This window comes from Pelophylax lessonae, assembly GCF_965119305.1.
Source record: "Pelophylax lessonae genome assembly, chromosome: 12".
NCBI classification, from domain to species: domain Eukaryota; kingdom Metazoa; phylum Chordata; class Amphibia; order Anura; family Ranidae; genus Pelophylax; species Pelophylax lessonae.
Genome location: NC_138779.1, coordinates 78,837,633 through 78,858,858, shown reverse-complemented (window position 1 = coordinate 78,858,858; position 21,226 = coordinate 78,837,633). Strand labels below are relative to the sequence as shown.

General features: G+C 41.4%; 1 protein-coding gene across 1 annotated transcript in view; it reads left to right on the top strand.

Annotated features, from left to right (window-relative positions):
- The window catches only part of LOC309568154 (putative glutamate receptor), a 61,088-nt gene that overhangs the window by 30,883 nt on the left and 8,979 nt on the right, over positions 1-21,226 (top strand). The window contains exons 6-10 of the mRNA XM_082273770.1: positions 1,724-1,821; positions 6,606-6,826; positions 9,878-10,103; positions 12,060-12,307; positions 17,797-17,874. Of these exons, the coding sequence (XP_082129896.1) occupies positions 1,724-1,821; positions 6,606-6,826; positions 9,878-10,103; positions 12,060-12,307; positions 17,797-17,874 (871 nt within the window). The remainder of the gene's footprint in view (positions 1-1,723; positions 1,822-6,605; positions 6,827-9,877; positions 10,104-12,059; positions 12,308-17,796; positions 17,875-21,226) is intronic.

The following is a 21,226-nucleotide window of genomic DNA, read 5'->3' as shown; positions in this document are numbered from 1 at the left end:
CAGTGTTAGGTCCTGTTCACACTAGTAGTTGGAGGGCAGTAAAGTAAAACCTCGCTGTTCAGCCATACATCTTCCGACCAACCACTACTCTCTTTAGCTGCAGAGGCTTCACTAAGTTTCACAGCCGCAACAGGAATTCTACCGCCTGTCTCTTTCAGCAAGTGTAGCGGCCGGCGAACACAACCTGTTTAAGTGGGTTGCATGTGGGTTTAAGTGGGTTGTTTAAGTGGGTTGCAGTGGAGTTCCACCCTAAAATGTTACTTTTGTCCATCTTCTTGTCCCGGGTCACCTGTAAAACAAATGGATACTCGCAATTTTTTTTTAATTCACTTACCTTGTTTTAGAACAACATATACTCACCTTACTTCCTCTTCCTCCCTCGGTGGCCATGGCCCGTCGTCACTTCCTGGCTTGCAATGATTCTTGGGAGCTGAACGTCATCGCTCCCCGGAATCAATGCGCCTGCACCGGCCCCGACGTCATTTCCGGTGCAGGCGCCGTCATACCTTGCTAAACAGCTTTTGGGCATGCCCAGAAGCTGTGCAGGGATAACGCTGCAGCCCCGGAAGTGACGGCGGGGCCGTGGCCACCGAGGGAGGAAGAGGAAGTAAGGTGAGTGGGACGGAAGAAGACGCAGAAGAGGATCGCGCTGGCTTCAAGCTGCCCACACCTGAGATGGCAGTGCTGGAGAAGACATTTTCAAGGTAAGTATTTCTTCTTGCAGGTAAGTGCAACCCGGGACAGTTAAGAGGCTATCCATTGTGGAATGCACTAGCCCTGACTGTCCCGGGGGTATTTTTATGTATTTTTTTTTTTTTTTTTTAGGTGGAACTCCACTTTAAGGAAATTTGAATTCAAAGGGAAGTGCAGAGTTCAAGGAGATAAAGCAGTCAATGAGGAGGTAATACAACATCTCCTTGCTGCTTGTCAAGTGCTCTCTTCAGAGCAATCCAAACGCAGGTCGTAAATCTAGTGTGAATAAGCCCTTAAAAGAGAAGTATGGGGTTTAAAAAAAATAAACGTACTCACCTAGGTGGATGCAGCATCAATCATATGCTGCCTATGTCCCCCACCGCCTCGAAGACTGAGAACTGAGTGATCAAAGACCGCTGATCGCTCAGTTCCTGATCTTCAGTGAGCAGAGGCATGGTGACTGACAGTTACCAGCTCTCTTCTCTGCCCCTCCAGCACTCACTGGAATATCGGGCTGTGGAGGGGATGGGAGCAGTTCACTCAGTCTCCCAGCAGCACGCTGAGAGGCTGAGCAAACTGCTGGTTCAGGCATCTTGGTGGAACCTAACTGCAAAGTTGGGTTTGATTCAGCTCCTGGACCGACTGAGTGACTTCGGCCGACAGCGGAATTTAGGAACGAAGGAGCTCTCCTGTGATCCATAGGAGAAGCAGGACTAAAGAGGCTTTGGCCCTACTTCTCCTTTAAGTAGCTGATTGCATGAGTTGTCATACAGAATCACATCATTGTCATGTGCTGGACAAGGAAAAGGGGAGGTGCCCACACTTATGCAAATAGTGACTTTTGCTGCAAATCCTCTAAGACAAAGACCACTCAGAGTTATATGCTTTTTGCTGTCAGCTGCCTGTTTGTTTTGTCATTTTCTGCACAATTTACGTTTAAGGTTGAGCCACTCACAAGACCTAGCAAATAATATTCAGATGACAGATTTGGGATGAGTAATGTACTAATGATTTTTATTTGTTGTTTCAGGGTAAGCCCCTGTGAATGGAGTGAACCCGCCAGTGAACAGAATCAGTTCACTCTATTGAACAGCCTTTGGTATGGAATTGGAGCATTCACAATGCAAGGTAAAGCAATGGATGACTCTTCTGCTGAAAGTGAACAAAACCTATCCTGCATGAGCATCTAAAAAGTAGTTAATAGGCATATATATATATATATATATACACACACACACACAGTATCTCACAAAAGTGAGTACACCCCTCACATTTTTATAAATATTTTATTATAACTTTTTATGTGACAACACTGAAGAAATGACACTTTGCTACAATGTAAAGTAGTGAGTGTACAGCTTGTATAACATTGTAAATTTGCTGTCCCCTCAAAATAATTCAACACAGCCATTAATGTCTAAACCGCTGGCAACAAAAGTGAGTACACCCCTAAATGGAAATGTCCAAATTGGGCCCAAAGTGTCAATATTTTGTGTGGCCGCCATTATTTTCCAGCACTGCCTTAACCCTCTTGAGCATGGAGTTCACCAGAGCTTCACAGGTTGCCACTGGAGTCCTCTTCCACTCCTCCATGATGACATCACGGAGCTGGTGGATGTTAGAGACCTTGCACTCCTCCACCTTCCATTTGAGGATGCCCCACAGATGCTCAATAGGGTTTAGGTCTGGAGACATGCTTGGCCAGTCCATCACCTTTACCCTCAACTTCTTTAGCAAGGCAGTGGTCATCTTGGAGGTGTGTTTGAGGTCGTTATCAAGTTGGAATACTGAACTGCGGCCCATCTCCAAAGGGAGGGGATCATGCTCTGCTTCAGTATGTCACAGTACATGTTAGCATTTATGGTTCCATCAATGAACTGTAGTTCCCCAGTGGTGGCAGCACTCATGCAGCCCCAGACCATGACACTCCCACCACCATGCCTGAATGTAGGCAAGACACACTTTGTTCTCCTCACCTGGTTGCGCCCCACACGCCTAACACCATCTGAACCAAATAAGTTTATCTTGGTCTCATCAGACCACAGGACATGGTTCCAGTAATCCATTTCTTTAGTCTGCTTGTCTTCAGCAAACTGTTTGCTGGCTTTCTTGTGCATCATCTTTAGAAGAGGCTTCCTTCTGGGACGACAGCCATGCAGACCAATTTGACGCAGTGTGCGGCGTATGGTCTGAGCACTGACAGGCTGACCCCCCCACCCCTTTGACCTCTGCAGCAATGCTGGCAGCACTCATACGTCTATTTACCAAAGACAACCTCTGGATATGATGCTGAGCACATGCACTCAACCTCTTTGGTCGATCAAGACGAGGCCTGTTCTGAGTGGAACCTGTCCTGTTGAACCGCGGTATGGTCTTGACCAACGTGCTGCAGCTCAGTTTCAGGGTCTTGGCAATCTTCTTATTGCCTAGGCCATCTTTATGTAGAGCAATAATTCTTTTTTTCAGATCCTAAGAGAGTTTTTTGCCATGAGGTGCCATGTTGAACCTACAGTGACCAGTATGAGAGAATGAGAGCGATAAAACCAAATTTAACACACCTGCTACACATTCACACCTGAGACCTTGTAACACTAATGAGTCAAATGACACTGGGGAGGGAAATGGCTAATTGGGCCCAATTTGGACATTTTCACTTAGGGGTGTACTCATTTTTGTTGCCAGCGGTTTAGACATTAATGGCTGTGTGTTGAGTTATTTTGAGGGGACAGAAAATGTACACTGTTATACAAGCTGTACACTCACTACTTTACATTGTAGCAAAGTGTCATTTCTGCAGTGTTGTCACATAAAAAGATATAATAAAATATTTATATAAATGTGAGGGGTGTACTCACTTTTGTGAGATTATAGATGTGTGTGTGTGTATATATATATATATATATATATATATATATATATATATATATATATATATGTGTGTGTGTGTATGAAGAGGTAACCAAATGCAGTTTATGGTCATATATTATTGCCAATTTTATCTTGGGGGGGGGGGGGGGAGAGAAAAGCTTGTCTTTCTATACCTGGACATAGTTATAATTGGATAGAGGGATATGTACAATCTAACCTTCTCAGAATGACTCTGGGCCCAGCATGTGCAATAAACAGGAACTCTTTATTTCCACAAGCATTCCTGTGTAGCATATGAAGGAGGAAAAGGGGTAGTCTCCTACCTATCTTGGGGGTAATAATAACATCAGGCAAGATTTTTCAACCCATTAAAGGACTTTTTCCTCTGAGAACTCATATTCAATGCAATCAGGGGTCAGATCCATAGATATCAGATCATTCCCTGTTCTATCTGCATAGACAATGAAATCATCTGTGCATTATTTTTTACCCGTGTAATAAACTCCTCTCATTGTCTTAAATTCAAATAAAATAGGTATCTGTAACTGTTATTAATAGATACTATAGGTAAAGGGAGCTGCTTTTAATTGTAAAGATAAACTTACAACAAAAATCAGGCCAACTAACCCAACAATAATTCATATTTTAGCCAATGTGCTTTAGACGTTCCACAGCCCTCACATATTTCCCAATCCCTCAATTTCCAATTGCTTTAACTCTAAGACCAATCTGTGATTCTTTATTATTAGTCTTTTTTTCCTTGCTCTGGGTCAGTGTGGAGACCAAAGACAAAACACTTAACTAGCATTTTCAGAGGGAGATCAGCAATAGCAGCCTACAGTACATATTGTTCCTAGTAAGGGATTCTTTTAAGCAGGACCCCAGAAATGTGTTGCTATGTTTTCCTGTGGGCATGCAGTGAACACACTATGTGCACATTATATAACACATCAGTATTGTGCCTACAGGAGCCGCAAGCTGCAAACATTATGGTTTAAATTGTGAGCTTGTAGCCCAAGGTTTAGCCACTGTCAATTCTCTGGAGCGATCAGTGCTTCTTTACCTAGGAAGTACACAGCAAACACAGTAATGGCAGTAACATGGCCGCTGTTATACAACACAGTAACTCAAAGGCAGGACTGCAAATGTTCTAGTTGCTGGCTTTAGTGTTGCAGTAAATGGACAGTTTGCGCTGGATTCCCCAGGGTGGTTCTACCTTCACAGGTGATGTAAAGTTGGAGATTTGTTTCCATACATTTTCAATGAGGGTTTATAATTACAGAAAAAAAATACTTATGGTAAATTGAATAATACATCTCCAAGAAATGAAGACATGCAACCTTATATAAGTCTTTACAGCTTAGTTGTGTAACGAATATTAATACATAAGTATATGGTTTTCCTAGTTGTGGTTGAGTTTTTTTAGAGACTTTCTTTGATACCCAAGAGTGAGGGGCCCGTGGGAATAGTAATATGGTGAAATACTGTATAAGGTTGCCTCCAGCTCTGCTTGTTGCCTTGGTGATGGGCTACTTATCACATGACCATAGAACAGGGGTGATATTAAGGTAGATCATGGGTGGCAACATAGTGAGCAACAGGTAAAAGTATAGTCAAGGTGGAAAATGGTGGAAAAGAAAAAAATGTAGGTGGGGAAGGCATAGGTAGGGATGTCAGAGTAAGGAGTAGGGAGTAGACCAGGGAGTGATTCTTTGCCAGCAAGAAGTACTGTGGAGGTCAGTCATAGGAATAATCCACTTCAACGAGACAATAGTTTTCCAATCAAAGTTTTTAAGGAGGTAGTGTTCTACCCATGTGATCTTTGTCTGCTCCTATTTAAGTATTGTATGCTTAAGAATTGTGGTCCTTTTCTCATGGATCAAGAACCATCCCAGGATCTACAATGTTTCAACATTGGGTAGGCAGCTCTTTCCTACAGAAGGGCTTCCAAAGCCACTGCAGGTTGGAGTTGAGGTGAGAGGGAGGAACAGGAGTGCCACGACTAAAACTTATAGTCCAAAAATGTTTTATTCTACCAAAGTTGTTTCAACAAAATTAATAGGCGCAGCCATATCATTTCTGGGAACCAAAACTACCCCTTCCACCAGGGCTTGTTGTTGTATGTAGAATCGCTATAGGGTGGACTCAGTTGGATGTTATAATTGTGGTACTTGAATTCATAGGAATGCTCTTTAGCAGCTGGTGTGAGCAGTATCTGCTCCATTGCCCAAACCACTGAACAGCAAGCCAACTGCAGGGCAAAAATTGTTAATATTGATAAGTTGTTTTCTACATTCCATAACCAACTTTCAGTTTCTGGTTCATTCACAGTGACAGACTTTAACTGTGTAGCACAAATTGAGAGTACAGTGCACAGTTCCAAAATGTGTAGGGATGAGTTAAAAAGTTATAATTCCAGTGAATGTATCCAGCTTTCTGTAGATTTACTAGGCAGGAGTAGAGAAGCATAACAGCTTACTATCTATACTGCTCTCATAGTTCTCCCACTGGGGGACCCACCAAGGTTTGCCTTGCGCACTGCAACCTTAAGATTGTGACATTCCACTGTACATAGTTTGCACTCTCCAGATACCTGCACCCTTTTGTCCTACCCACAACATGCTAGCCAACTGATGTCATCAAATCAGAAGACAAGGTCTCGCCTATACCACAAAATCCCTCCCTTATGAATACAAGATATCCAAACATAACGAATCAACCTAACACATACTCCCATACATATTCATATTACCTGAATGTACAGTCTAACAGAGATATATCTAGACATATTTTGGATTTATCCAACTTGCTCTTTCTGTTCATAAATTACAGCTGCATGAATGTGTAGATCCAATGCAGCTATGGTGAACATATTATATTACACACATACCTTGTAAAAGTGTATTCATACCTGGTTGGTGGCTAAAAAGCCACATAAAAATAGAATAGATCCTGTAGCTGCTTTTTGTATATTGCTTTTACTTATTGGCAGTGAAAACTTTATTGTTAAACTGTGATTATGATTTTCCTACTTAATTCTGTAGGTGCCGAACCTCAGCCTAAAGCCTTGTCTGCCCGAATCATTGCTGTCATTTGGTGGATGTTTTCCATCACCCTCCTGGCTGCCTACATCGGAAGCTTTGCTTCATACATTAACAGCAACACCAACCACACTCCAAATATTCAGACTGTGGATGATTTGCTGAAACAAGATAAACTTGAGTTTGGGACATTGAACAACTCTTCCACTTTGAATTTCTTTAAGGTGAGTCCTGACAAGCCTTCCAAGTAAAGGATTTAGAATTAAACAGCTTGACAAGTACTGCAAAAAAAGGAGCTTCTGTGACATGGAAAGACAAGCCATAGTGCAAATCTTTAAGAGGTTGTCCATTCTTTCCAGTGGCGTTATTTGGGGTGAGAAAAAAACATTTACTAGAATCCAGATGACCAGTGCAACATTTCTTTTACATTGTAGCATAACCTGGTTGTTAATTCTTGCCCTTTCTTTTTTCGGGAGTTTGACTTTCAAGTTTTTTTGTAAGCAAAATCACATTTTTTGGATAATGGGTGCCGTGTCTGCATTTTAGGCAACAAGGGGAATTTATGGATTAAGGCAGTCTGGAGTGTTGCCTGTTACAGGGCCTGTGTAAATGGCCATTGGACTTGTGTCATTGGCATCAGTTTGATATGCTTCTGAGATCTCCTTCCAACCTGCATTTAACTTCGTTCAAGCAGGTATTACATTCCTATACTTGTATATGTATAGAGAGGGGCTTTCGAACATCGCAAAAGTTTGGAACCGAGTACTGAACCCCATTAAAGTCTATGGAACCCGAACAGGAAAAATCAAAAATGCCCATTTTGAAGGCTTATATGCAAGTATTTGGGCATACAATAGTTATAGGGGTCCAGGTACTGCCCTGTGGAACATGTATCAATGAAGAAAAAAAGTTTTGAGCAGTGATTTATTGATGCCTAAAATGAAACAATAACAATCATAAAATTCCTTTAAATATAGCGCCATGGGGTCACCTTAGTCTACCTGTAAAGTGGCATATCTGTACCGTGTATAGAACCTGCTGCAGCAATAATGACATTTATAAAGCCACAAAAAATGACATTTAGTGCACTTGGAACAAGATTAGAGATTGGATAAATTCTGGTGTTTGTTTCGCATACTTAGGATAGAAGTAACAGGTGCTGAAAAATTGGGCTCTGGGTGTTGGTGGTGCTTTTACACCGTAACCCTATAGACGTACTCTTGATGAAAACAAGAATTGGCCTTACTGTTAAAAATTGAAATGATATGCACCTGTCAAACAGGAGCGGAAAACGTGGTCTTTGGGTGTCAGTGGTGCCTTCACACCAGTAACCCTATAGAGGTACTCTTGATGAAAGCAAGAATTGGCCTTGCTGTCAAAATTATAATGTAATACACTTGTCAAAAAGGTGCAGAAAAATTGGTCCTTGGGTGTTAATTGTGCCCATTTAGCCTACACCAAAAAATGTCTTCCAGATTCAATCAACACCCACAAAAATAGGCAGCCTAGACAGTCTTTCAGAGATTCAAAATCCACAAAGCACTTAAGCAACGACATAGGCATGAGGGGCTTGATAGCTACAGCTAATCCAGGACTGATTCATTTTGATAAATGTCAGCTGGTCCACAGAGTCTGTGGATAGATGTGCTCTCTTATCTGTCACAAAACCTCTACTGAATGCCTGTTCGAAAAGCACATGGGATGCAGGGCAGCCCAGCAGCTTAATTGCATATTGGGCAAGTTCTGGCAAGTGGTCTATTCTTATGACCCAGTAACCCAGTGGATCTTCAAATGGAAAGCTCTCCATGGCTGTTTTCACCCCTAGATAATCTCCAACCATATGATGCAGATGCTGCTGATGGAATGTGGAAGCTGACAACACTGGGCGCCAAGGACAAAGGCCAAAATTTTTAAAATGCATCACTGAGGCGGCCTCCTTCTCTACCGCTCCTATCTTGACTAACAGAAGCCTTAAAACTATGTTTTTCATGAGACTGTAACCTATAGTTTCAAAGGATAGGGGGTATGGGACTTTCAAGGTGCTTGAACATGTAATAAAACAAATTTTAATAAAAATATAAACATTTATTTATCAAAAGGAAATATGTATAAAAAGACATTTGTACACCCATGTATTAACCAATTCTCAATATAGAAGTAATGATAGATGTGCGTGGTTCTGGGTGACAGACCCACATCAATGGGCTAGAGGGATCTGTCCACAACCGGATCTACCGCAGAGGAGGGTAAGAGGCCACCAATCTATAAATTGGAACTGCGTTGACAAAAACGCATTAGATAAATCCTGAAGAGAGTTTAAAAACATTGATTAACAACTCATATGTTACAAAATCGAACATCTATTGATTACTTGTCCAAAAACAGATAAAACAAAAACAAAGGAAGCCTGCAACCTCCACTAGATGGCACTAGCTGTAACAAAATATATGGGATATCCAAACAACAGAATGTTCAAAGCAATTGAAATAAGTTTAAAGGCCTATAAATATTTTAATGGTACGTTAAATGCACCATATAATGAGCTGAAGTGTACAGTACCTGCTCAGTTGAATGTGGTCACTTTAATAAGTGCTCAAAATCCACCAAACATTGCTGCATTAATGGACCATTAGTCATTCCAAACCTGCACAGGGAAGGGGAAAGCAGGTGATTAAATGGTAGGTTGTAAGAAATTGTTTTTAGATCAGGTATCACATAAATGAAAACCCCCCTGCCAAAGGGATTTAACCAAAAAGTGTATTCGTATAAATACCTGAGGTCACTGTGTGGTAAGCTCCCTGAAACTCCAGCAAAGAAGCCGGATGTGGGTGGACCTCTGTATACCCCGCTGATGTCAGACATCAAAACAGGATGCGGATGCAAGGCGAGGGATCGCACATGCGCAGCGCAGGACCGTCTGCTCTTATGCAACAATCTCATCCCGAGTTCTCTCCCATAGGGGCGTGGTCAAAAATATGTATGTTGGTCTGGTGAAAGGGTCTTTAAGTAATGTCACTGTTCAACCTTCAAACCTTGAAGGCACTGTGGAGCTTTCTCACAATGCCAGTCACCTACACAATCTGAAGTCTATTACTTAAGTGGGCCAACCCAACTGCATATTCCAAAGAAAGCAAATGATTGCGCATTCCCCAAATACAACTTTTTGACACCTAAATTTTACTGTAGTAGAAATTATTGTGTAATGAATATGACTCGCATGTCTGTTTAGTGCAATAACTGCATTTCTCTTGCATATATTTGCCTCCCTAATGTAGAATTCTAAGAATCCAACATTCCAAATGATCTATGAGTACATGGACAAGAGGAAGGATCGCGTGCTTGTGAAAACTTTTTCTGAAGGAGTACAACGAGTCCGAGAGTCAAACTATGCCTTCCTGGGAGAGTCCATCAGCCAGGACTTTGTGGTGGCCAAACACTGCGACCTTGTTCGCGTCCCAGAAATGATTGGAGGCAGAGGATATGGCATTGCAGCAGAATTAGGTATTTCTGTGTCAGAGAATTTATAGTAGAACTGTCATGAGAGAAGCATGAGGGCTGCCATTGCTGACCTTCTGCAAATTCTACATTCTTGGCTGTTATGCTAGCCCTTGGTTACAGTACTTTTTGTGTGACATTTACCATGTTGTGTTATTTTTAATGTAATAGAACTACCGCAGGCCATCCAATAGGTAACATTTTACCTGCTTCTGGCAGGTATAAAACTACGTAAAGCCATAATATTAATTTATCAAACCAGAACTATAAAATGAAAAAGTACTTTAAATTAGGAATTAAAGTCAAGAAAAAATATCATGTCTTCAACACCAAAAATATTTGACCTCTGCAGAAGGACCACTACTTCATCACAGATGGCAAAGGTCCTTTTCTGTTGCATGTTGGCAGATGACAGGTTTTTCTCTAAACACCTTTTTTTTTGTTTTTATTCATGTCTAATATATTTAGCTGATTTAAACTCATCGTTCCTTTGAGTTTAAATAAACCATCTCTCTTTAATTATTTAAAGTGTAACTCCAATCAAAACTTTTATTTAGTTTTGGATAAAATGGGGAAGGGTTACAACCTTTGTCAGGTTTCTTTTATTGCTTTTTGATTTTTCACTGGAAACAGTGTCCTCCCTCACTTCCTGTCCTGGGGAGAACATGAGAATATTCAGCAACAGAGATAAAGACAGCAATAAAACATGCTCAGAGACTCAAGCTGTCCCCTCCTCGATTAAAAAAAAGTTTTTATTTATGACTTTGCCCCTTTTTGGAACAACTTCTCATGCCCGATTGGGCTACAGAGAGTAGTACAAATTGTTCTAAACCATGGGTGTCCAACCTTTTGGCTTCTCTGGGCCACATTGAGTGTAGAGAAATTTTCTCGGGCCGCATATAAAATATATACTATAGTTAAGGTATATAAGTAATAAAACGCTGCCACGCCCTCCCGTGGTGCTGCACACTCCCCAGCGCCCCAGCACTAATTTAACACAACTAGTGGATGATCCCCTCCGAGGCAGCCTTTGTGGCCATGCCCCCGACTCGACTTCCTTCCTCCCCAGCAAAAAAAAAAAAAAATTGTCAGGGGGCAGTGGGCCGCATTGCCTGCGGCTCCGGGCCGCAGGTTGGACATGCCTGTTCTAAACCTTCCCTGCTCCAAAAAACTAAAAAGCAAAGTACCTAAAATATTATTTTGATAGCTTAGTAAATAGCACTCCTTCTTTGCAGCAGTAGAGTCCCCAGTTTGAATCCCAACCAGGGATTGCTTAGGTTTCCCTTGGGTGTTCAAAAGACATGTTGATAGGTTAATTGGCTCCTGTCTAACTTGGTCCTAGTACAGTAAGTAAATGGAAGCATGTAGGAGACCTTAAACTGTATGCTTCTTGGGGGCAGGGATAGATGTGAATGGACAAACAGAAAAGTGCCACGCTAAAATGACAAAGAAATAAAGTCCCATAAATATTACAGTCCAATTAGAAGTGATATAGTCTAATCATGAAACTAGTAGCTCACTCCAAGGAAAATGTGAGGAATTAAGTGTTCAACATATATGAAAAAAAAAAAAAACACATTGGAGCTGCATAAATTGTTGGCACTTTATAAATAACTTTAATAAATAAATTCATATTTGAAGCCTATTCAGGCCCAGGGTTCGAAAACCTAACCCCCACAGATTATTCAACAGAAGTTGATCTAAAGATTGACTTTTGTCCAACACACATGGACACATCCCTGCTGAACTTAACCAATTTCAACTTATCTATGGCCAGCTTAACTCCAGAGAACACCACACACATTCTAATAATTCAGGCATGAGAAAATTGGTTCTTTAGTAAGAGCTACTGTGTCAGTGGTGTTAGAGAAATTATCATAACACCCTGCTATGTGGGTCTTGTATTTTCTGTTGCATAAAAGATGTACAGTCATTGATATAGACCTGTCATGTTTTTTTTAGACTCTCCCCTCATGAGACCTCTGACTATTGCCATTTTGGAGCTGTTTGAGTCTGGAAGGCTGGAGTACCTGCGTCAGAAGTGGTGGGAAAACACCTGCTCTACACAAGACCAGGCTGGCTGGGTGCCAGTACAACCCTACACTTTGGGTGGCATCTTCCTTATCCTGGGCATTGGCTTGGCTCTAGGGCTGATTGTCTCCTTTATTGAGCTCATGTGTAAATCAAAGAGCAATGCAGATCAACAGAAGGTATGTGAAATTCCATAATGATTTTTGTCATACCTAAAATCTCCCAAATACTCTGGTACAATGTGGCTAGAGTAATGGAGGGCTTTAACCCCTGTCAGGTTTTTTTTTTTTTGCCATCTGTGTCCCATTGCAGAGATTTCTCTTCACTTCCCGTCCCCATAACCAAACAGGAAGTGAGAGGAAATTCCTGAAATGTTCCTTTAGGAAGATTTTCCCTCCATTACTTTTCTAGGGATAACCTAAAATTTGGGTTTTTTACTTTTACTTTCAATGGTAAATGATAACAGTAAACAGGACAAATAGAGAGGGGGAATCTCCTTAATGAGTGCACGGACAGCAATAAAAACTGACAAGCCTTCTAATCCCTCTACACTTCATCCAAAACTAAAAAAGTTTTGCTTTTAGTTATACTTTAATAACAATTTTTACGCTATTTTGGGGTAGGTTTCCTGTAACGGTTTTTTGCTTCCACAATCTAAAAATATTGTTGTTAATGAACATCCAACCCACTGGACCCTAGATAGATTGAATGTACGTGTGTCATAAGGTCATATGAATAAAAAAGAAAAATAACGCGCTAAAAGTGAAAAAGGAATGTATAGCAGCAACCTAAAGTGTGACCACACCCTAGAAAACTATGTAAAAATTAAGTCGCGCAAATTGACATTTTTGCCCTGGGCACTGGAGGACCTTGTCCCGGAACTGCATACAAGTGCAGAGGGGTCAAACACAATATAGAACTATGCCAATTAACATTTACTCCTGAAAAATCTTAGTCATATGACCTTATGAAAAATTAAGTCGCGCTCAGTGAGTAAGAACACATAAATGTCCCAACATAAATTGAATCAATTCCACAAGTCCAAAAGTGAAAAGTAATTGAAAGTGAAGTAATCAAATAGTCTCTTGTGTACAAACAGTGACGTGAAGTTAATTCATCAGCACAATAGGGATCCAAATTCCCTTTGAAAATGCGCTTACCAGATATAATGTGAATATAAACAGGGGGAATTGATTCAATTTATGTTGGGACATTTATGTGTTCTTACTCACTGAGCGCGACTTAATTTTTCATAAGGTCATATGACTAAGATTTTTCAGGAGTAAATGTTAATTGGCATAGTTCTATATTGTGTTTGACCTCTCTGCACTTGTATGCAGTTCCGGGACAAGGTCCTCCAGTGCCCAGGGCAAAAATGTCAAATTGCGCTCCCCCCCCCCTTTCCTTAGGGTTAGGGTCAGGGCACCCCCATCACTGCAATAAACCATTGTGGGGGTTTATGGCGTGGGGTTGTTTTTTTAGAGGTTGGGCTAGGCTCCTTCATTCCAGTGAAGGGAACTTTTAAAGCATCAGCATACCAAGACTTTTTAGACAATTTCATGTTCTCAACTTTGTGGGAATAGTTTGGGGATTACCCCTTCCTGTTCCAACATGACTGTGCACCAGTGCACAAAGCAAGGTCAATGAAGACATGAATGTGCTAGTTTAAAACAAGCAGCTATGCATTCAGCCCTAAGGTCTTCAATTTATAAAGGCTTTCTTTACTAATTTCGTGCTACAAAAATACAGGAATTAACCTGTTCCTGCCCTCGCCAAAAGACTGCTACAGCGCGGGCCTAAATAGCTGGGAGGGCGTCCATTTACGTTCTCCCATCCAAGAGACTTGGCTGATCACAGATCAGAGTAATGACAGCCAATGACAGCTGATCACGTGATCTAAACAGAGCCGGTTATCGGCCATTTCTTTTTCTGCATGATGACAGCGTGATCGCCGGCTGCTGTCAAGAGGGACATCGGTCCCAAAGAGAAAAAGACACTGCTGCCTCATGTGTGCCCACCTGTGCCACCTATCAATGCCAACTAGTGCCCCATCATCAGTGCTGCCCATCAGTGCCACCCACCAGTGCCGCCTTATCATTGCAGCCTATCAGTGCCGCCTCATCAGCGCACATCAATGAAGGTGAAAAATTACCTGTTCGCAAAATTTTATAACAAACTATAAAACGTTTTATTTTTTAAGAATGTTTTTTTTTTGTTTGTTAAGCAGAAAATAAAAAAAACTGTGGTGATTAAATACCACCAAAAGAAAGCTCTATTTGTTTGAAAAAAAATGATATAAATTTAATTTGGGTACAGCATTGCATGACCGCGCAACTGTCATTTGAAGTGCGACAGCGCTGAAAACTGAAAAGTGGCCTGTGCAGGAAGGGGGTTTAAGTTCCCAGTAGACAACTGGTTAAAAAGCCTCAAAAATTCTCATTGTCCTGGATTATAATCACTTGTCAAAAGATGGTAGAGAGTTTGTCACCTGTTGGACTCAAAGTTGTCTTTTAGACAAGACTAGAATTGAACACCTCTTGCTATATTTCCACAATTCTTGCTATTGTGACTCAACTACTAATTTAAAGTGCTTTTAGATTTCAAAAGATCACATTATGCAGAGCAAGTGCAAAAGCAAATGTAATAAATACTAAAAATAAATAATAGCATGAACCACATTTAGCAGCGCTAAGTATGTTTGCACATAACATGTATCAATAAAGTCCTTGTAAAGCACCATGCAGATCAAAACATATGACTTTAGATTCCTCTGCTGGTAAAACAAAGTTCAAAACATCAATGGTACTCCCAGTGCTCTTATGTGGATCAACCAGAACGCCTTCACCACACCACAAGTGCTCCCCACCAGAATGGGCACTCACCAGATGACCCCAGGTCATAAACGTTAAGGCATAGGTTGCATGCACCCTTTGTAACACCGGATAGAGACACTCTCTTCATCTGGGGATTCTGTGTAACCTCATAACTCCAGATCAGATGACCGGACCGTACCAAATGCAAGACAAGCAAGATAGGAGGCGGATAGTGTAATAAAGTTTTAAATGTATTCAATACACACTAACATGCGTCCACTCCCCCCCTATCCAATCTGCTTACATTTAAAATATTGAGACAAGGCAAAATCGTATTGCAAAGATCAGACGTATAGCCATCTCACCGCCAGTACCGCTAACTCCTCGGGTTCCCAGCGGCGAATTCCGGAACTTGGCGGTGACGTCTGAGGTTTACTAGGGGACAGCGTGCCTTCGTTCTGATGCGTTTCATCACAGGGACTTCAACCGAGGACGTAGCTAAATGTGGACGAAGTCGGAAATGACGAAACGCGTCGGTGCGTGGCTATACAGCATCCACTTTCTGTAATACAATCTAGGGAGAGGATCATCTGGAGACCGCTCGGTCCAGCGCTCAGCATCGATCGTGCATACAGGTTACCAGCACCCTCACTCATTGAGCAACGCTATGTACTTTATGTGAAATAGTGAGTGTGATACTTTGTTTCTTTAATAAATGTTGATTTTTAAACGGTATCACGCTATGGAGATTTCTCTGCTTTTGTCTTCCACACACAATATCTAAGAGGAGTCTTTGCAGCATAAATCAGAGATCTGGAGGAAGTTTGATTTTACTATATGCTGTTGTTGCCTAGTCCATGAGAGTGGTTAGGCATGGGCTTATGGTGAGTCTGAATTTCAGATACTTCTCCCGGCACTTTGTGGTGGTGGCAAGCAAGGGTGGTCCCCATAAGTCGCACCTGTGATCCTTCATGAATGCACTTTATATTGCTCTATGCACTTTACACCAATGGACTTTTATGGACTCCTATTGATGTGATTTTATGCATTTATTTATTATATCTGATTCATATATTTGGTATATTTGTATCAGTTTATTTATATGGTAAGACGTTATCACCATCCCTGCACTACTGAAATTCTAGTGAAAGAGCCAGTTCTTTTTGGATGAATTTTATCTTTTATATTTTACTCATTTAAGTAGCAGCAATTTGCATTATCTTTTCAGGTGGTTTGTGTTACCTGTATTTCCTAAGCGCAGCAGATTACAACATCGTCTATTAATTTAGTACAATCAGTGATATTTATATACATATTTATTTTATATGTATTTATTACATTAGTTTTTGCACTTATCTGTTTGGCAGCAGCTGCTATCATAGAACCATACTTATTTATTGATTTTAAATATTGTATAGAACATTTCCTGTAGACCGTCAGCACTGGGCAAGATTTTGTAGGTTCATTATCTCCAACCCCCATATTGCTTTATGCAGAGCAAAGGCAAACCCCAACAGAATAGGATGCATTTAGGGTGGGGGCATTACCAGAGATCAAAGCTAAATGCTCCCATATTATGCCTCCAACAACCCCCAACCCAGCCAGCCAATTTTACTTATCAACGGTCCCCCACCACTGCATAGCCACGATGTTAGGACAGTAGAATAGATTTGCCTAAATTACCACGGTTTGGTAGTTAGAGGCTCCAACTTCTATATTCAAAAAGAATAAGGAGAAGCAGTGAGATATGTTGTTATGAACTGCGTTAAGCTTATCTTGCTTAACCACTTAAGGACCGAAAGGTTTTGCCCCCTTAATGACCAGGCCATTTTTTGCGATATGGCACTGCATTACTTTAACTGACTTAATTGCGCAGTCATGCAACGCTGTACCCAAATAAAAATTGATGTCCTTTTTTTCCCCCCACAAAAAGAGCTTTCTTTTGGTGGTATTTGATCATCTCTGCAATTTTTTGCGCTATAAACAAAAAAAAAAAGACAATTTTGAAAAAATAAAAACAGTATTTTTTACTTTCTGCTAAAACATTCCTAATATTTTTTTTTTTTTAATCTAATTTTTTCATCATTTTAGGCCACTATGTATTCTGCTACATATTTTTGGTAAAAAAAGAAATCCCAATAAGTGTATACTGATTGGTTTCTGCAAAAGTTCTCGTCTACAAACTAGGGGAAAGATTTATGTCATTTTTATTTATTTATTTTTTTACTAGTAATGGCTGCGATCAGCGATTTTTAGCGGGACTGTGACATTGCGGCGGACAAATCGGACACCTAACTGATGCTTTTGGGGGACCAGTGACATTACTACAGTAATCAGTGCTAAAAATATGCACTGTTACTGTACTAAATGACACCTGCAGGAAAGGGGTTAACACCAGGGGCGATTAAAGAGTCTAATGTGTGCCTAGGGGATGCTTTCTAACTGTGTGGGGTTGTATCCACTGGATGAACACAGAGACGTGTTTCTAAATAGGAGGAAAACAGGATCCCTGTGTTCATCACTGACAGAACAGCGGTCTGCTGTGTTTACATCGGCAGACCGTCATTCTGTCTCCATCGGCACGCCCCCAGTAACTGCTACACAAAACGACGTATATGTACATTGTTTCCTGTAACAGAGCCGACCAGCTGTAGTATAAGTACGGTGGCTGGTCGGCAAGTAGTTAAAGATGTCAAAACACAAATATTTTAAATACACTAAAATTAGTGCCTCCCTCTTTGTCCCCTACATCATCTGTCAAACCACGTCATTTGAAGCTTCAATAAAAAGATTTTTGTCGGCGGTTGTCCAGATTATTTCCTTACACTAAAAATTGTGTTTTTTTTATTATACAGAAGTCCTGCTGCTCTGCATTCTCAGAGGAGATCGCTCAGCGTTTCGGAAAAACACAAAATCAGGAGGGTCTGGAAAAGGTACAACCATAGGTTTGGAATTCTACTGGAAAGAAAAGATTTGTTAATCTACAACTAAGAATGATTATCAGTTATCTGTAGTGTTGCTTCTCTGTAATAGTGACTTTATCAGTTGTCTCTTTAAAAAAAAAAAAAAAACACTATATACTATTTTTTTCTGCTTTCTGAAAAAAAAAAAAAAAAAGAGTCCATGCCAAAAACTAGAAGTCCCATTTTTAGTGGGCTGAGCCAGCTGCTCTAAGACACATGCAACTGTCCCTAAGTGGTTAAAGCAGAACTAAACACTTCTATTTTATTTGTTTTTACCAAGGAAGCTGCCATCTTGGCCTCGGTTTGATCTTTAGTTGCCATGGTGCTGCACATGTGATCAGTTATGACACCGGCTATTTGATAGTTTGAAAGTTTGGTTGAGAGTACAAGCAAATATGATGGTTTTTATTGCTGGCATGCCTGGAATGCACAGCCCATTGCCTTAGGGTGTGCGCCCCAAAGCTCAGACACACATGCCTTTCTCTGCAGCCTCAGCTGCAAAGGACAGTGAATGAATGGGAAGAGCTCTGTGCTGAGCGGCTTCCTGTTCATTTACAGACTGAAGCATAGTAAACAAAGTTTACAATTGAACACAGTAATGTTCATTTAGAAAAGGGGCCGGTAAATGACATATTGATTAGCCCTTTCCATCACTCTCATCCAGAAACATTCACTGCAGCCAAGGGAGAGGAGAGGAAAGACGGGAAGCCAGCAGCACTGCGGGTTGGCCAACACGGGGTAGCACAGGCAGTAGGGTGAATCTGCACTGCACATAGTAAATAGGGTGTGCCCGGGCGCACCCCCTGCACATGCCTATGGCTCGAACACACATACTGTAGCTGTCTCCGTAGCCTCAGCTGCACTGGACAGTGAATGAATGGGAAGTGTTGGGCTAAGTGGCTTCCTCTTCATTCACAAACTGAAGCATAGTTTCCGTTATGACTAAACACAGTGAGAGTTCATTTACAAAAGGAAGAGGACTGTTAATTACATATTGATTAGACCCTCCCCCATCACGAGAGGAAGCCCGAGCAGTAGGGGGAATCGGCACCGCAGTGATTAGGGTGTGCCCAGGCACACTCCCTACGCACACCTATTCTGGAATGTAACTTTTTTGGAAACCATTGGTTTAGTTCTGCTTTAAAGATGCCAACGGCCATTTCAACTGGCCTACCTCCCCTTTTCCAAGACTTAAATAAGTTTTGAGTGGAATAGTCCTCCTTTAAAGAATGCCTTGTACCCAACCCACAGGCTTCAACTTGTACAGGAGCAGTGTGTAAAGCAAGCTTCGGTCAGCATTGTTAAAGCTTTTATAGTTTCAGCTCCAGTTTGAGGAGTTAAACACAAATCTGGAGTGTTGGTGGTTACTTCAAATTGGAATTCCAGCTTTCATTTCACTTTATAAAGTTTGTTTGGGCAAAGCAAACTATTTCCATTACATAACTATGTGACCGCTCTGTGTACTGTAATATACAGTAGTAGCAATAAATACAGTAAGTGACGCCTCCTGTGATTAGCTGAGGTGGATAGGAGCGCAGACGACGTCAAGATTTCCACCTCAGCCAATCAGAGAAATCCTGATCTTCACTGATAAATATACAAGAATTCTCCTGAATATTAGAGAAGCAGTTGGCCTCACTCTTTAATTCCCTTAGCAGACAGGAAGGCATCGACACTGCCGGACACAGCACTGCTTACTGCTAAAGCTACTACAGTACATTGCAACACAGCATTTGTATATTTATGTAACTGAAATATGTTCCATCTTGGCCTAAAAGGAACCATGTAAAAGTTAAATGAAAGCTGGAATTGTACTTTTAACAAGCAGCTAGCATACTTGCTAAGCTGCAGCACTCTTGCTAGCAGCTCAGTGAAAAGCCATTCACACCTGCGCGTAGTAGGAACACGTATCCCCGCTTTTGGATTTTTTGTGTACATTTTTCACGCGTTAACCAAGATTGCACCTAGGCAGCCCATACAGTTGAATGGGCTGCCCTAACCTTTACAAACGCCCCAAAGTAGCTCCAGAACTTTTTCGGTCATGGCATGTCAGGTGTTTTTCGGCACGTTTGTAGCGCAATAAAACATGCTTGGGGTGCCATAAACAATAGTACCGCAAGCGTGACCCGCGATGCGCAGCAAAACACACAATTTTTAGGAAACACACAGGTGTAAATGCAACCTTAACCACTTAAGCCCCGGAAGATTTTACCCCCTTCCTGACCAGGGCCTATTTTGCGATTCGGCACTGCGTGAATTTAACGGACAATTGCGCGGTCGTGCAACACTGTACCTAAACTAATTTGGCGTCCATTTTTCCCCACAAACATGGCTTTCTTTTGGTGGTATTTGATCACCTGTGCGATTTTTTGATCATGCGCTATAAACAAAAAAAGAGCATCAATTTTGCAAAATTAACAATATTTTTCACATTTTTTTTATATGAATTTCCCCCCCAAAAAAATGTAAAAATCTAAATTTTTTAACATTTTAGGCCAATTTTTTTTTTATTTACCATATGTTTGGTAAAAAAAAAAAAAAAAAAAAAAAAATCGCAAAAAGCGTATTTTGATTGGTTTGCGCAAAAGTTATTGCGTTTACTAACCAAGGGAAAGATTTTTGTTGTTTTTTTTTAACGCGTAATGCCGGCGATCAGCGATTTTTTTTGCGGGACTGCGACATTGGGGCGGACAGATCGGACCCTTGACTGACATTTTTGACACTTTTGGGGGTACCAGTGACATTACTACAGTAATCAGTGCTATACATATGCACTGTTACTGTAAAAATGACACTGGCAGTGAAGGAGTTAACTGTATTGGAGAGGGAGGGGTTAAGTGTGTCCTATGGGCGTGTTTATAACTGTGATTGGATGTGGCTTGATGTGTAAGAACAGTGATCAACGGTCCTACATAGTAGAACCGTTTGATCACCATTCTTACACAGGGAGAACTGACAGGTGGCTTTGTTTACATTAGCCGCCTGCCTTTCTCCCGCTGTCACGGACGATCGCGAGTGCCCGGCGGACATCGGGTCCGTCGGGCACACGCGCGGGGGGGGGGGGGGGTCCGTGACCGAGCGGGAGCGCGCATGCGGCGGCGCGTGCTCGCTCCCAAAACCCTTACAGGCTAGCGACGTAGACCTACGTCGCTCTGCCTGTGAGGGGCCGACTGCCGACGTAAATAGTCGTGCGGAGGTCGGCAAGTGGTTAAAGTGACAAGAAACTATATTCTCCAAAAATAATCCATACACATCCACCTAATGACCTGTAATCTACATTAAATCATTTCTTACTGCGTTCTTCTGCCTCCTTGTAACATCT